At 36.8% G+C, this 16,151-nt stretch overlaps 1 protein-coding gene across 1 annotated transcript in view; it reads left to right on the top strand.

Annotated features, from left to right (window-relative positions):
- LOC121629209 (cadherin-12-like) overlaps nucleotides 1–16,151 on the top strand; it is a 120,678-nt gene that overhangs the window by 45,982 nt on the left and 58,545 nt on the right. Inside the window, exons 3-4 of the mRNA XM_041968819.1 lie at nucleotides 10,675–10,969; nucleotides 14,760–14,879. Of these exons, the coding sequence (XP_041824753.1) occupies nucleotides 10,675–10,969; nucleotides 14,760–14,879 (415 nt within the window). The remainder of the gene's footprint in view (nucleotides 1–10,674; nucleotides 10,970–14,759; nucleotides 14,880–16,151) is intronic.

Below are 16,151 nucleotides of genomic sequence, written 5' to 3'. Positions count from 1 at the left end.
TTTGATTTTATTTTTTTGACCTTTATTTAGCCAGGGAAAAAAATCTCACACATCTCTTTTGCAGGTAAGTTCTGGCCCAGAAAAGCAGCAGAACTTGTTACATACAGACAGATAAAACATATATCCCATGATGAAACTACAGGGTAGAAGCTGGAAGAGGACCCAACCGAAGGACTCACACAAAGTTCCTGGCAGATATATGCAGCACAGTGCAGAACCTCCGTTTGATATATTTTATTAGTACATTAGTCTGAGTCAAGTGTGTTTTTGGCAGCACCACAATATGTTTAGCCAGAGACAGACTACTGTGTTTTTTTGTTGTACCTCACAGGAACTCAAAGCAGATTTCTCTGAAAGATGCTTCAACTTTTTACTAGGCAAGAAAACAGATAATTAATTCTAATTAAAAAGAAGGGGTAAAAAAAAAAACCCAAAACATTTCACTAGATGCAGCAAAATTTAATCTTTAAACAACAAATGCTCAGATGCTCAAAGAAAAGATTCAATCAAGTCCAAATGTGACACTTTAAAAACTATTAAAAGGAAAAAGGATAAATCATTCAGTGACATGCTCCAATGCCCCTTTTCTCCCATATTAAAGGTCACTTATTTACATACAAGTCAATATGCCACGTTTTCTAGAAAGGGCAGCATTGTTTCCCTTACAACTTGTTTATTCCCTTGCTTCCTGCTTGACAAGAGATGGCCATTTTATTGATAGCTCTTCCTTCCAGTCCCACCCCACACCTGAGATTTATGTGATGTGGAGCCTGAAATTTAATCTTTCGATGAGGACCCATAAGAAGGACATATAAACCTTTTCAACAAGACTTATACAGCAGGCCCAACAAAGAAAGATTACATCAAGTGCCCATATGAAATTTACAATCCTTACTTGTGATAGAGTGTTCCACATTGTTAAACATGGTTCACTTTAAATGTTCTGGAATTTGGCCATAAAGCTAAAACCTGAGGAGCTGCATATAAAAACAGCAATAGTGTTTACATGCCATGATAATGACAGCCAGTGCTGTAAAATACTTCAGTGGGACTGGCTGCAAGGCAAACCAGCAGCTAATTAACTTCTACTCCAAAATCACAGGCTTTATAACATAATTGCTTTGCACTGAGCTATGCACATGTTTATTCATTGACCTACAGCTAAGTGAGGCAAGAATATGCAGATTTAAAGCAGAGCGCTAAACAATAATCTTGTATAATCTTGTTGATTATTCACAGCATTCTCAAAGAATGTCCGAGGCAAAAATCTGATTCTCTGACATTACAATATCGGGGATTATCGTACACATGCATATGCAACAAAGATTACATTAGTCTAAATTTGAGCTTCACAATCAGTCCGATTACTTCTTCACAAGAATCAACATTTTAATTATATTTAGTTCATGTACCAGTATTGAGTCCAGTTTATATTTGTTTCACTTATAAAAAAAAATGCATTCTCTTACAAAATGTTTTTAAATTCATCTAAAAATGTGTGCCTGTTATTCTCGATAATATGTAATGTAATTTGAAAATATTGCTCTCCTTAACATTCTGAATAAGGTATGTCACTGATTCAGCAGCTCATTAGGACATATTAAGAGGTTGAGAGCATTTACAATTGGAATATATTTTGATGATGAATGTTGCTGGATATTCAAAGAACAGCTGAAGTCAAAGCTAATGATGCCATTCATCTGTTCTGCCAAAGTAATACATTTCATATATTTTGTCCTCATGGTTAATGGACTTTTCTTCTGAATTGCCTGAATCATATTTCCAAATGGTCTGCTAATGTCCCAATCAGTATCACTTACAACCATGGTCAACATTTTCCATTTGGAGACTGACACTGATGGGCAATATTGTTCTGAACGTGGATAGAAAATTGCACTTTGTATGTTATATTAATATCACTACACTGTTTAATCATGTGTGTTATGAGAAAAGGGGGTCATGCCTTAACCCTGATCTTAAGGATCAATATTCATAATGTACTTTAATGTAGTGTGTCAAAACGTATTTGTGATGCAAAACATAATGATGGATAAACATATGAAAAGTTCTTTTTTACTCCATCTCATCAGTTCTTCAGTTTGTCATCTTAGGTGACATTTTCACAGCCACAGTTTTGAACATAGTGAATCATTGTATAAGTACAACTTTCTGCTAGGATTTTTACTTTGTAAACAGCATCACAGGACAAAGAAACTCAATGACCTCAGTCTTTACATGTACAGAGCCTTATCTCCCATTTTCACACAATCATAGGTCCTCTATAGTTGCATATTTGCCATTATAACCCTATGTGTTTTCCTCCTCTATCCTCATTACCTGCCTGTGGCATGACACAATCCAGATAGGGAGCTTGGAGCTGTCAACAGCAAAGAAATGGCTCACAAGCCAATATCGATCAGCTATAATAAGCTTGCAGGATTTGACATAGTGTTTTCTTCCCATCAACCTCTCACCAGTACAGCAACAACCCTCAAAATTTTAAGATGCATCCAGAAGTCATGGTGTGGGTAGATATGGCACTGGCCTGACAATACATGAGCAGGAAGCTACCTGCAACACACCAACATGTCAACAGACTGTCACCATATCTTCATACAACTGGATGGTGGTTGGATGATGGTTGGACTGAGTAGCAGGTTCAGGTCTCGTAATGAATAAGAACACTGAAATTAACTTAAAGCAAAATGACAGAGATCTAAACAACACAAGTACTCAATGATTTACACTCACAATATATAATATTAATTCTGAGGGAATACAGTGGTCGCATAACATAGATTTGATAAAAGTAAAACGAGCTTACATATGATCAGGAAAAAAAAAATCAAAACATATCAATAGCTTTATAAAAACAGTTGGGAATATGTTGTTCACCAACAACTTTAAAAAGAAAGAATTAATTTTATAATAAGAGACATTTAATTTGAAGACTAGAAGAACAAGTACCTTCTAAACACACGGTATTTACAGATTTGTAATGTATTTGCTGGTGCAGGATTGCTGGACCATTCAAAGAACAATGTTGGCTGGCTATCAGCACAGAGCTGCAGCTTTGATATGCATTCTTGGAGGGCTCCACATAATCCTGGCTGCAGAAATCCAATTACAGCCTTTTCTACAGAGGTTGGTTACGTTCTCTGTTGAAATCACTCAAATTAATCATTATGCGGGTTTACTGCCCAACCAATGAGGGACAATGTGCTGTAAATCCTGACAGTAACAAGGAACACTACCCTCTCTAAGAGTTAAGCATTCCCTGTAAAACTCAGTCTCTATCCTAACCATGTCACTATTCCACAGCCAGTAATGTGAGCAACAATTTCCCTAATTTTAACCAAAGGTGATCAGCCTCAGTGATTATTTTTCCTCCATGGCAATGAATAGTAGATGAATAATGAACTTGCCAGTACTGACAACACTGCCAATGCACAGGCTGCCTGTCTGCACTTTCTCAGCTACTCAAGATAGAACAAAAAGGTTAAAGAGAACATCATGGAAAAGAACACGACAAAGCTTTTACCCATCAATGTCTTATTTGTGTCTCTGCATTCTAAAAACAATTATATACAAAAAAACGTATACTCATGTGTACTGAAACCTCCATTTTACAGCTGAAGATATAACATGTCAATGTCATAAGCCATCACAGTGACCTGTAAACTAATAACCTGAAGGGGAAAAAAGAACAAATGCAAATACTGAAAAAAAGGATGGTAACAGGACTTCTATTTCCTTTTCATACAAAAACTGTTCATTTTTATAGCTGCATGTCAACAGTATTCTGAGCATTTTATCTAATTATGCCCATTGAGGAGAATGCAAGGGAAGGCCGTCCTCATCATTCAGTCTTTCTGTGCTTGATGATTTATTTAAAATTATCAGCAATTCAGTCATTTGGATTCTGCACACATTTATAGTTGGGTTGTATGATAGAAACTGGAGCCAATATTACAGCAAGAGTTCATTTTATCCCCTTTTTTGCCACTGTTAAGGTTATGGTTCTGATTCAGCCTCTTGTCCATGGAATGCTTTGTAGCTCAAACAAAGCCATTGTCTGGTGCTTATTAATGAATCTTTTTCTCAAACTGATTACCATTGTTAGAGAAATGAAATTTTTAATTAATATCAGCGAACATTCACTTATAATTAATGAGGCAATGTGCCTGTTCATTTTACATTGAATTTGCATTTATTTTTCCTTCTCCAGTTGTGCTGTTTTTGAATCGATGGACCTCTCCTGGGTGCTTGTATTGAATTACCTGAAAATGTGAAAAAATGTTCTTTTTTCATGCTAATGTTCAAAAGAGGCTGCTTTTATTTTTCCTTGTCAATCAAATGACAAATGTAAACGCCCCTTTAAAATCATAAAAGATTCTTTATTCAAGTGCAAAGCCATTGCACAAATAACTGTAGAAATAAACATATTAATATACCCTGATCACCTCCAGCACTGATATTCAGTTTTATATGTACTGATGAGAAATTTATATTTTAAAGACAAAATGTCTGAAATGTTAATTCCTTCATCCTGTCACTTGACCCTGCTATTCTCCTTATGGCTCCATGTTGGAGTCTTTTTTTGTACTTTTCCCCAGTTTGATTATATTTTTCAGTTTGTTATTTGCTTTTCCTTTCAACTCACTTTATTATGTATGTTGAAAAGTTTATATTTGCTTGCCTATTGTGAAACCACATAAATAATGAGAAAGAGTTGGAACCTGGTGTTTATGATGCTATTTTGAGACATACTTTTAGTTTCAAAATAGTTTAGGTTAGACTCAAGCACTCCTTCAAAAGCATGTACTGTACCCTAGTTGAAGCGCAATTGGCAATATCTTCAGAAATACAACAAAGATCCTGCCTCAAAAATTCTTACATCATAGCCCAGTTGCTTGCTAGTGGGATGCTCCAGCACAAGGCCAGCCAGAAGCCCAACCTCTTGACACCTACAGAACTAAAATGATCAGCTGCAAAAGTGATTAAGGTGGTGGTGATAGTGTAGTAGTTCCAAATCACTTTTCACGTCAATAATTGCAATGAACAGTTTTTCCTTTCAGGTTTATTTATTTATTTATGTATTTTGTCACCATCATTTGATACTACAGAGGTCTGCTGACTGGTTACTAATAGAGAACTTTAAAAAAAAAATGAAGCAGGTGAAGTTTTAGATCTGAATAATTAGGGTGCATTCACACCTGCTCTTCTTAAATGAACCCTAATCTCGTTTGTTTGAGGAAGTGTGAATGTGCAACTGCACTCTGATGCACGTCAAAGAGCATAACTCTGGTCTGCTTAAAAGTTTAGGTCTTGCTTCACTTTAAGTGAGACAAATGCAGGAAATGGACAACTTATGTGGTGGAAATGGAAGTCATCCTGCATTACCTAATAGGTCAATATAGTTTGTTCTACAGGTCACTGCACACTAAAGAAGAAGAAGAAAAAAAGAATATCATGCAATACGAAACAACTGCTCTGCAACATACTGCTGTGTTGCTTACACAGCTCATTTTCTGAGTGGGTGTCAAAAAGATGGAAAAAAAGTTGATTCAGCTCCACAAAGCACAGATGGTACAAACTTCAATGTAAAGTTTTTGTTAGGAAGTTCACAAGAAGTGAGAGAGACATAGTGACATGAGCATCCTGAGACATTGTGCAATCCCAGTTATAAACCCTAGAATGAAATATGATTAACACAAAGGAATAGCCATGGGCATCATTATGCTGCAGCTACCCTAAAATGTTCTGAAGACCCCTTTAAAAAGGATAAATTTATTGATTTCATTATTGGTGCTGTTAGCGATCGTTAGAGTTATGTTTAGTAATGTAATTTCCACCTTAGACTCCAACTGCAGCTGCATGCAACACAGTGAGTCCATGGTCAAAATACATTTACGAAAATTAATTAATTTATTTATTTAAGACAATAAAAGACTTGCTAGCCCTTTTTAGTTCAAATTTTAGCATACTGTTGAGTTCTGTTACTGCTGGTTTAGCTTTGAAAACAGAGCTCACTTTGTTTAGCTAGATGTTCTCATCAATGAAAAAGTGTAAGTTATCCCTCCATCTCTGGCACCTGTATCCAGACAGAGACAGGACAGGCACAGAGAGGGCTGAGCCATCTGCTGAGGAAGCGAGTCTGAAGGATTTAACAGGAAGTCTGAGCCTCAAACACCTGGGGTTCTATTACTTTATTTGAGTAACTGAAATGGCTATAACGATGTTAACCTGCCCATTAGAGAAGATGTGGAGATCCCGAGACAGGGAAGGTGAAGCAGATGTTTGAAGAAAGAGACCAAACAGATCCAGAGATGGATAAAGCAAGTCCTTCCACTAGTGGGGGACCAGACAGATGGCACCTGCCTACCAGATAGTTTTCGTTCACAGAACAAAGCATTTAATCCCTTTCTGTGGCAATAATTATAGTGAAATTTACAATACAGTTTGATCCTTTTCTACACTTCCATCTTGTCCTTTTTCACTATGAGCTTTTATTTCTCTCTTGTGTTATTCTACTGTTTCCTACATGAAAGTAAAACTACAGAGTGAAATCATATCTTGGTTGAATTAATCTGCAGAGCAGCGATGGTGTAATTAACTTTCTTTAGACCTGCGACAGGCTGCTCAGTGGTGTGGTGGTTAGTTACCTCACAGCAATAAGGTTCCTGCTTGAATCTTGGCTGGGGACTTTTTATGTGGACTTGGTGTTCTCCCTGTGCATGACTAATGACTAACTTCCTCCCACTGTCCAGAATATGCATGTTAATTATTCATTCTACATTGACCCTAAGAGTAAGTGTGAGCGACCCCAAATTGAAGAAAGCACATACAGAAAAATCAAAGAGATGTCTCTGGGAATATGTATGGTTTCTATGCAACCAACCAGTGTTTGTTGCAGGAGACTCTATTTGGTTTGCCTATGACTGGACACAGGGGTGTGTGCATGCTTTCTATTCACCAGACAATGTCATAAAAAGAGTGTGGACGTTGCAATAGTTCAGTGTTGCATGTGAGGTAGGTCATAAAAGAACAGCCAATATTTGCTATGCAACAGAATTAAAATGCTGTTCATTGGTTTTGCTTTTTCATCTATCTAATGGGAAGATGAAACTCATGAGATAATCTAGTGCAACTGATGCTGCAAAAGATTATAGGATTACAAAATAGAAAAACAAGACGAATGACAGATGAACAGTCGTTAGACAAAACAAATTCTTGTTGTAGGATACCCTGTTATCAAATCAGACCAAAAACAGAGCAGTGTACATTTCAAGTGCACCAAATAATCCACCACTCTTTACAACAGATGGGACAAAAATAGACACGTGCAGCACAAAATGATGTACCAGTAGGAAACGCAAACCCAATTCAAGCTTTCTCTGAACTTTTTTTGCTCCACTAACACACTAAAACCAGAGACAAGTGAGCAGGAAACAGTCACGCATGAAAGGCACAGCAGCCTTTGACCAACCAGCTTAGTTGTAAGCTTCCGTTTCTGTACACAATGGTGGAAGGAATTTACTCTAAATAATTCTTTCACTTTATATATAATTTATAGGAAATGTAGATAGCACTAAAAAACTTATCTAAACCTGTAGAGTTAAACAAAAAATACAGAAAATGCATTTTACAAAAAATAATTTTAACATTTATATTGTTGCTCAGTAAATTGTTTCATAATTGTTGCCCAAAAACGCAAACATGCGGAAGCAAAAACACAAAGGCAGATGCAACGGCAGGCATTCAGTTTACACAAGAAAATGCAACAAAGAGGTGGAAAGGCAAAATCAAGTAAAATAAACTTCTGTCCTACCTGTTGTAGCGTCAGTTCCCCACATTTTGCCATCCTGTCCGTCGCTCCATGGATGTCAACAACTGTTAGAACTCGATTTATCCATGTTGTCAACAGCCGTTAGGCATTTTGAGCAGAAAAGCCTTTTACGCTATATTTTCAAAAAATTAATATCCACATTTAGACTTGTGGTATTAAAATAAATAAATAAATAAAAATTATGTGTAAACGTCATCCAACGCATTGCATTTGTATCCAGGTTGAATTCACAATCAGGCAAGGCCTACCTGATGATAGGGGACGTCGTGCCCTGCTTCGTTGTACACAGCCCACAAGTTCAATGGCTTAACTTTATTAACGTTTGTCAATTTAACCATGTGGAACAGCCAACATAGGCTGTAAAATTATAAATAAAACATATTTGTTTTATTTCCTTAGTGTTTGAATTTTGGTTGTGATAAATCACAAATAATAGGAAATATATAAATAAAAACAGCGAGGAAGAACAGGACTAATCTTCCCAATTTGTTTCCATCACCCCTGGAAACGACTGAAGGAAACCCCAAATATCCTGTATCCGAGCATGCAGAAAGCCCCTTGTTTCCTTGTTTTGTGTCCTTGTAGCAATGACAGAGCATGCTGTACTCCCCGTTAATTAAAAGTTCACCTGTGACCCCCAATCATCATGCAGGTGTGCGGGTACCTTTTTTTAAATTATTTTAACTGACCTCCCATTAAAGAAATAAAAATAAAAAAGTTCCTTAACCTGCAACCAAGAAACACAACTGCCATCTCACCAATCAAATTGGGCTGTGAGCACTTAGGTGCATCTTTTAATCTCCTACAACCAAGAAATGCTACAGAAATGTTTATAGAGCACAACTTTTACTTAAGCCCATCATGTGTCATAGGCAAATATTGTATGTTACATGAACTAAATTGTTGTAGAGGTTGTTTCTGTTTTTGGCCTGAATATGTTGATCATGCATATTGAAAATCTCTTAAAGAAACATTCACAAGTAAGCTGGCACTGTACTTACTTGGAAATGTCTATTAAAAAGAGATCTAAACTCATTTATAAACGGCATCAAAATCCAATCATTATGGTAATTATCAGCCCCTTAAAGAAAATGAGTCACATATACAGTAGTAGTGGTTTTGGATTAAACATACAAAATAGTACATTTGTAAAAAAAAGCAGAATTATTACATGCTTACCTTTAACAGTTAACTATGTTTTAAGTTAGGACAAAAAGAGATAGGTTTGCAGTCTATTCTTTTGTCAAATTATATAGTTTGTGGAGGAGGAATAGATCACCCACATTATTCATACAGAAAATGAATAATTTACATCACAGATTTCCTTCTCATTGCAGAAGATAGAAGATTTTGTGGTCTAGTTAAAACCCAACATCGGTCATGTTACCAAAAATAATTCTCATTCATTTGAATAGCAATGAGCAATGTTCCATCGGTGACGGCATTATAATGTCATGCTATGCTTGTCTGAACTTGGCAATTTACACAGAATCACCAATTACTCAGTGTGTTTGTGCTTGTGCATTATGTGTGTTTGAACTGTAACCTACAGAGAATCTAGTACAGCATCTCATATTTCTTTATGTTTCCTTCTCTCATCAAATAGCACACAAATAAAAAGCTGTTGTCACGGTACTAATTAGTTCACAGGATACAATGAAATGAACAAATAAAGAAACTGTACCTCCTTTTTAATTGAATTTTTTGTTTTTCTCAAGGCTGCCACATCCCCAATTTTTTAGACATGAAAGGGGAAAACATTGTGTTAAATGAGGTTAAGTAGTCGATATGCATGTTGCCTTCTGCCCTATCAGAACAAAATAAAACATTATCCATGCCCTTTTAGGCATAGCATTGGTAGATAAAAGGGCTTTAAAGTCCATTGTGAGGTGTATCATTATAAGCAAGCCAACATAAGTTACAACATTTATTTATTTCTTTGATAGAGGAAAAATAAACTGTGTTGCCCCAAGCCAACACCTAAATTAGTCAGCGGGGTTTGTGGAGTATGCCTCTGCTTCAGTTCTCAAAATATCTATTCTCGTCTCCTGAAATAAAACTGCTGCTCAGCAGTGCCGGTGGAAATCTCATGCGATTGACAAGAAGGCAAAAATCCATAGCCCTCTATGGTGATGATCACATTGCATTAGGGCCTGTAAATATTTAAAAGGTTTTGAATATTATAGCTGTTTTCTGTAACAAAGTAAGCATAACTATGTCAACAGTGTTTCAACTGCCAGCCCAGAATTTGTTTGTCTTTGCATAGAGAGCTGCCAAGGCCCTGGCTCTACATCAGCGAAGATGTTTTCTGGCAGGAGTTGTAATATTTTGCAACTGGGATGAGTCATGTGGTCACAAACCTTTTACTATCTGAAGAAAGTACAAAAAATTCCTCTTGTGATAAATGGGTATTTACCTCATGTTTTTAAAGTGTGATCTTTGCCTCTTGCTCTTAAATTCCCATCTCCTCTCACATATAAGAGAAGAATTTTGAGTTATGCTTGAATAGCAGTGGGTCCACGATGTTGAAGAGTTGTCAATGCAGCATAATTGCGCTGAGCGAATACATTATTTATGAAAGATTTAGCCTCATTAATCTGTGAAATGTTCTGAAAGCACAACCATTTTATTTATTTTTTTCTCCTTACGTAGTGTTTTGCAGATCTTTGTAGAGAAATGAATTTGCTCTTTGATGTGCAGTCAGTTTCCTTGACTGTCTTTGTGAAACAGTCCTCCATGACAGCTCTTCCCCAGTGTTTTCAGTGAATCGTTATCTGTGCCAATGTTTGTGCTCAACCTGTCGTTTTTCCTCTTTTGTCTTGCAGCTCCACACTGACCTCGATAAGGGGGACAGTTCGGTGAAGTACACCCTCTCGGGGGACGGTGCTGGCTCCATTTTCACAATTGACCAGACAACGGGGGACATCCATGCCTTAAGAAGTCTTGACAGGGAGGAGAAGCCTTTCTACACCTTGCGCGCCCAAGCTGTGGACATGAACACCGATATCCCCCTGGAGCCTGAATCTGAATTTGTAATCAAGGTCCAAGATATCAATGACAATGAGCCAAAGTTCCTGGAGGGACCATATATGGCCAGTGTTCCTGAGATGTCCCCAGTTGGTAAGTGACCATCCAGAGTTCTAAGAAGTCTCTTCTGCAGAGAGAAAACTTTCTTTTCCTATCTTGAACAGGAAAGCACAACAAATACACTCTCTGGAGCAAAGTGGGTGCAACCAGAGGGGTAATGCTGCTCTCCCTAACAGATTTTGACATTTCAGAGTTCCATTTTATTCTTGGAGTGCCCTGAGAATATTTCACAGCTTTGTCTTTACACATTACCCCCAGGGAGGACAGATCAAGGTAATTCACTAGGAGAACGGTTTCTCTTGATGTGAATCACAATGAAGCCCTCAAAACTTCAAATTCAGCAGTCTCCAGAGGATGGATAGAAAGCAGGAATAACACAGTGTAGCCTCAGAGAGCACCCTAAATCAAAAGCAGCACTGTACTGTTTACTATAAGAGAGAGGCTTTCAAGTTCATCAGAAAAAAAACATCTGTTGTGGCCATGAAAGCAAAGTACAGAGATCAACTTTCAACATCACGCACAACTGATCAATTACACTACTGACAGGTTTAATTTGGTTGATCATACTTGCCTTATTTCAGATGAATTTATCAAAGTATTTAAAAATATTGGATTTCCATCTCAAATGCTTTCCTCCCTCCTCTGAATTTTAAAGCAACCCTTATACCTGCTCAAGCAGGTCTCATTCACTGGGCATCTGACATTTGGTCAAAGCTGGAGGCATCTCTGAGATGCCAACAATGCGCTGCAGTATTTGACGTTATGAGCAAAAGACACATTCTGCAAAAGTGGGAAGATTTTCTGTTATGTGTCTTACAACACTATACAATGTAAGGGCATGTGTTGCTGTGCAGATGCCAAAGCAATGCAGGAAAATTTAAGGAAACCATTAAATTTAAGCGATGTGAAACCAGGCTCACCTCATATCATCTTTGACATTTAAAATACCTAAATAGGGATTTTTAAAATGAAAAACAAAATAAAGCTGTGAATCTAAACACTAGAAGTTGAAAAATCATAAATTTAATCTATTTTTTTTTTTTTTTTTTTATCAAGTCACGCCCCTAAAAAGTTTGCTTCCAATAAGGTAAAAGAACTTCATATTTCAATAGTGAATTAGATAGATCACAAGATTGTAACCTTCACTCCCAGTTGAAAAAATAGATTTCTAAAAAATGCCAGCAACATAAGCTGGATTTCATTGCTGTTTTTGATTCGCATTTAGAGGTAAAAAAAACAAAACAAAAAAAAACAAAAAACAAAACAAAACAAAAGTGAATGGAAATAATGCACATTTACTGTAAGGCAGTTTGGCAATGCAAGGCAGTTTATTTGTATAGCACATTTCATGTACAGGATAATTCAAAGTGCTTTACATAAAACAAAGGCATTACAGATATTTAGAAATATAAAAGACATCAACACATAATTACAATAAATAATTAATTACATTAAAATGATTAAAAGCAAGATAAGTTAAAAAAGTTACCGTGCAGATTTCATGCATAGGCGCATGAGAAAAGAAATGTTTTTAACCTGGATTTAAAAATGTCTACATTTGGTGAAAGTTTAATCTCGACTGGCAGTTTGTTCCACTTGTTTGCAGCATAACAGCTAAATGCTGCTTCTCCATGTTTAGTCTGGACTCTGGTTTGGACTAGTTGACCAGAGTCTTTGGATCTAAGAGCTCTGCTAGGTTTATATTCTCTGAACATATCACAGATGTATTCTGGGCCTAAACCATTCTGGGATTTGTAAACAATCAGAAGGGTTTTAAATTCATTTCTCTGTAGATGTAAATCTAGTCAGAAATAACCAAATTCTTGTAGTTTCTTTGAAATATTTTGCATCGGTGTTCACAGGCTGATCAATGCGTCTCAGGGACTTTATGTGTTCATTTCCTGAACTGTCCTTTTATGAAATATATTTATTTATTTATTTTTTTATAAAAATATTATTGTTCATGTAATTTGTTACATACATATAAAACACTGTCAATGCATTTATGAATATTTAATTGAGATCTTGACTGTCTTATAAAATCAGTGTGCCGGGGTGTCTGAACATAGTGCATGAACAACAACAAATAGTTTAATTTCACAAACAGAATATATGAAAACAGTAAAACAGGGGATGTTGACATTGAAATGCAACCCTTGTATTAAAATCAAATCAACTGAGCTCTATTTATAATCATACCAGTATGGCTTGCGTGGTCACTGGGTTCATCAGCTGCTACATTTTTCCTGTTGTCTTTGTTAGTACAAAAATTAAAGAAATGAATGACCACAAATGTGCAGTAATAGTTATTGCCAGGCTCCAAAATCATTTCTTAATCCCTTGTTGTCAGCAAATAGCTTATGTCTGAATTATTCAGAGGATAAAACAGATTTAAAACACTTTTTCAGGGAGTTTTAATTATCACTAAGTAAATGTCTTAATCAATTTGTTGGTTTCACTGCCCACTTGCAAACTTACATTTAAAATTGTATCTGCAAAGAAGTCCCATTTGGATCAGCCTTAATATTGTACTAATTCTTATCTTCTCATATTTAGATACTAACGATGTGAACATTGTGTATTGTGCTTGTAATTGGTTTCCTCCACACTAACACCCCATTAGTTTGTTAAATATGTTATCTGCTAAAAAAAATAAACTAGGCATATTTCATGTAACCTGCAAATAATTTTGAGGCCATTCGTACAATCATACTCTCACTCAAGCATTTGAATTTCCATAACCATCCAAATAGCATTTATTTGACTTGTTTTTAGCCTCACACTTATGTAAAGGCTGTTATCTTGGTTGCCTGGGAATGCGTAGGAGTCAGCGGCGCTTGAAGGCTTTCAAACTTTCAGCACATCTGAGCTCTCATTGCTACAAGAGCTCCACTCTTTGTATGAACAGGGAAGTTATTTATGTGTTATCTCATCTGTTGTGTACACATGTTTAACACGATGCAACCCTTTTCATGTATGTCTAATCGGGCATGTGTGAGAGAAGATTGAGACACTAATCTCTCTCGTCGTAATGTTTTAATTCCATTGTTAACACCCGCTCAGACTGAAAAGCCTATTTGATAGACAGTAAGTTCTTCATGGGCAACTAGAGACTTACCAGAATGTAGAATGACCAAGTAAAAGCTTTCCCTCTGGCCAGTGTCTCTTGATCATACTAAGCATCCTGCACCTCCTGCACTGTTTTGTAAACCTGGTGTGTTTTAAGCTCTTTAAATGCAGTGATTTGCCAGTGGAACTTCAGGCTTTGTAATAAAACTGGAAACTGTACCCAGTCTTTTTATTTCAAGTGCATGTAATAGGGATTTACTTAGTGAAAGAAGTGTTTTCATTGCCAGATAGTCAAGGAAGATGAGCCAAACCTCCAACAAGTAATTATTTTATCCCTTTTACTGCAGGGGTTTGGAAGACTGCCATCTTAATACTATTCCTGCCATGGTCTTTAGTTTTCTTAAAGGTAGCATAATTTGATAGATGTATGCACAAGAGCTTTAAGGACATTTCCTCATTTAAATAATAGCTGCTTTGTTTATATAGAAATGTGTAAATCTGAATGTACAACAGACAAACAGGACAGCTTTCCTGCATATTAATTTTTTTTCCCTTACACACTCCTCCACGTTGCACTCTATCCAGCTCTTTGACTCTTCTGCATTAGCTGCTGCTTTCTCATTGGTGATTCACTATTTGTTCGTGTCAGGTACAATCGTTTGGCAAGCTGATGAACTTCAAAGAGTCTGGATTTCAGTCTCACGAGGAAACCCATTTTCTCAAAGTCAATATGTCTTCCCACTCTTTTCCACAGGAACCTATGTAACGCAGGTAACAGCCACGGATGCAGATGACCCCACCTATGGAAACAGTGCTAGAGTAGTCTACAGCATCCTCCATGGCCAACCATACTTCTCTGTTGACCCCAAAACAGGTAAATTTCTCATATTTCTTTAGAAGTTGTATTCATGTGACAAAACTGAGTAATTTAATTTGGTAGGGGTGAAATGTGTTACATTCCAGGCAACAGAGATGAAATAATCAAAAGCACAGATACAGAGGTCTGGACATTTGAAGTTTTTCTCTTTTAAACAGGTTGTCTTGCTTGTTTATTATAATCAGGTTATAGAGTCAGTTCCAGCAAATAACAAAGAAAACAAACAAAGAACCCTGGTTTTATTTAACTGATCAAGTTTTGCCTTAAGGCACGGGGTAGTGCTTGGATAGTGTGTGGGAGAAAAGCTGCTGACTCATAATTTGTGTGTAAACTGGGAAATTTTTGCTGCTCCGTGAGTTGGTCTGTCACCATCAGTGCTGTCCCTTCTAGTCATCTCAGATATTTTTCTTCTAGCATCTTCGAAATAATTGGCCTCTTTTCTTTTCTTCACAGTTGGATGTTATTCTAGTTTTGTGCCAATCAGATCATAAAAACATCATCCGCATACACAGTCACTCATTGTGATTTCTTGGTACAGTGACTCCTCAAAAAACATTGGTTCAAATATGGAAAACACAGGCTTTGCACCAAAGAGAGGCAGCCTTTCCCATGAAATGGTATAGTTAACACATTTTTGTAGTTTGTGTAGCATTTCATACTATGAGAGGATGACTCCTACACGTGAGAAGTGCCTCTAGTGATGTATTCTTTCTTTTTAAAACAAGACTGACACTGTCATTAATACAATTTTTACCCTTAAAATGCAGTTACTCACATGACCACTATAGGCAGCATATTTTTTTAACTTGAAGGAGTCATCACCCGGAAATTGCACTTTTTCCAAGTTAAAACACGTGCATTGGTGTTGGACTAAGTGTGAACTTCCCTGAAAGCCTTTCTTTTGAAGAGGGTCAAGTTTTTCCATCTGGGCCTTTTGTTTACAGCAGATCCGCCAGCAAGGGTAAAGTCTTGTAAATGCGGGATTTTGTCATCACAGGAGGCTATTTGTATAAGCCAGCCCCAGGCGTAGACTGATATAATGATATAAAATCGTGCTTTACTGCTGACGCAACTAATGCTAATGCTAATGCTAACGCTAATGCTAAAAGTTTAACCCCCTGCAATGTACAAATGAGCCCCGTATTTTCTTTTTTATAAGTGGGGTGAAGTGCTCTGCCACATAAACATTTTGTTGTAAATGTGCTTCTTCACCATCTCGGTATTTCACTCTCAGGCTCAGAGTCTGGTTAAAACATAAATGGCTGATTT

This window comes from Melanotaenia boesemani, chromosome 18, assembly GCF_017639745.1.
Source record: "Melanotaenia boesemani isolate fMelBoe1 chromosome 18, fMelBoe1.pri, whole genome shotgun sequence".
NCBI classification, from domain to species: Eukaryota; Metazoa; Chordata; class Actinopteri; order Atheriniformes; family Melanotaeniidae; genus Melanotaenia; species Melanotaenia boesemani.
This window is presented reverse-complemented; position numbering and strand designations above follow the sequence as displayed.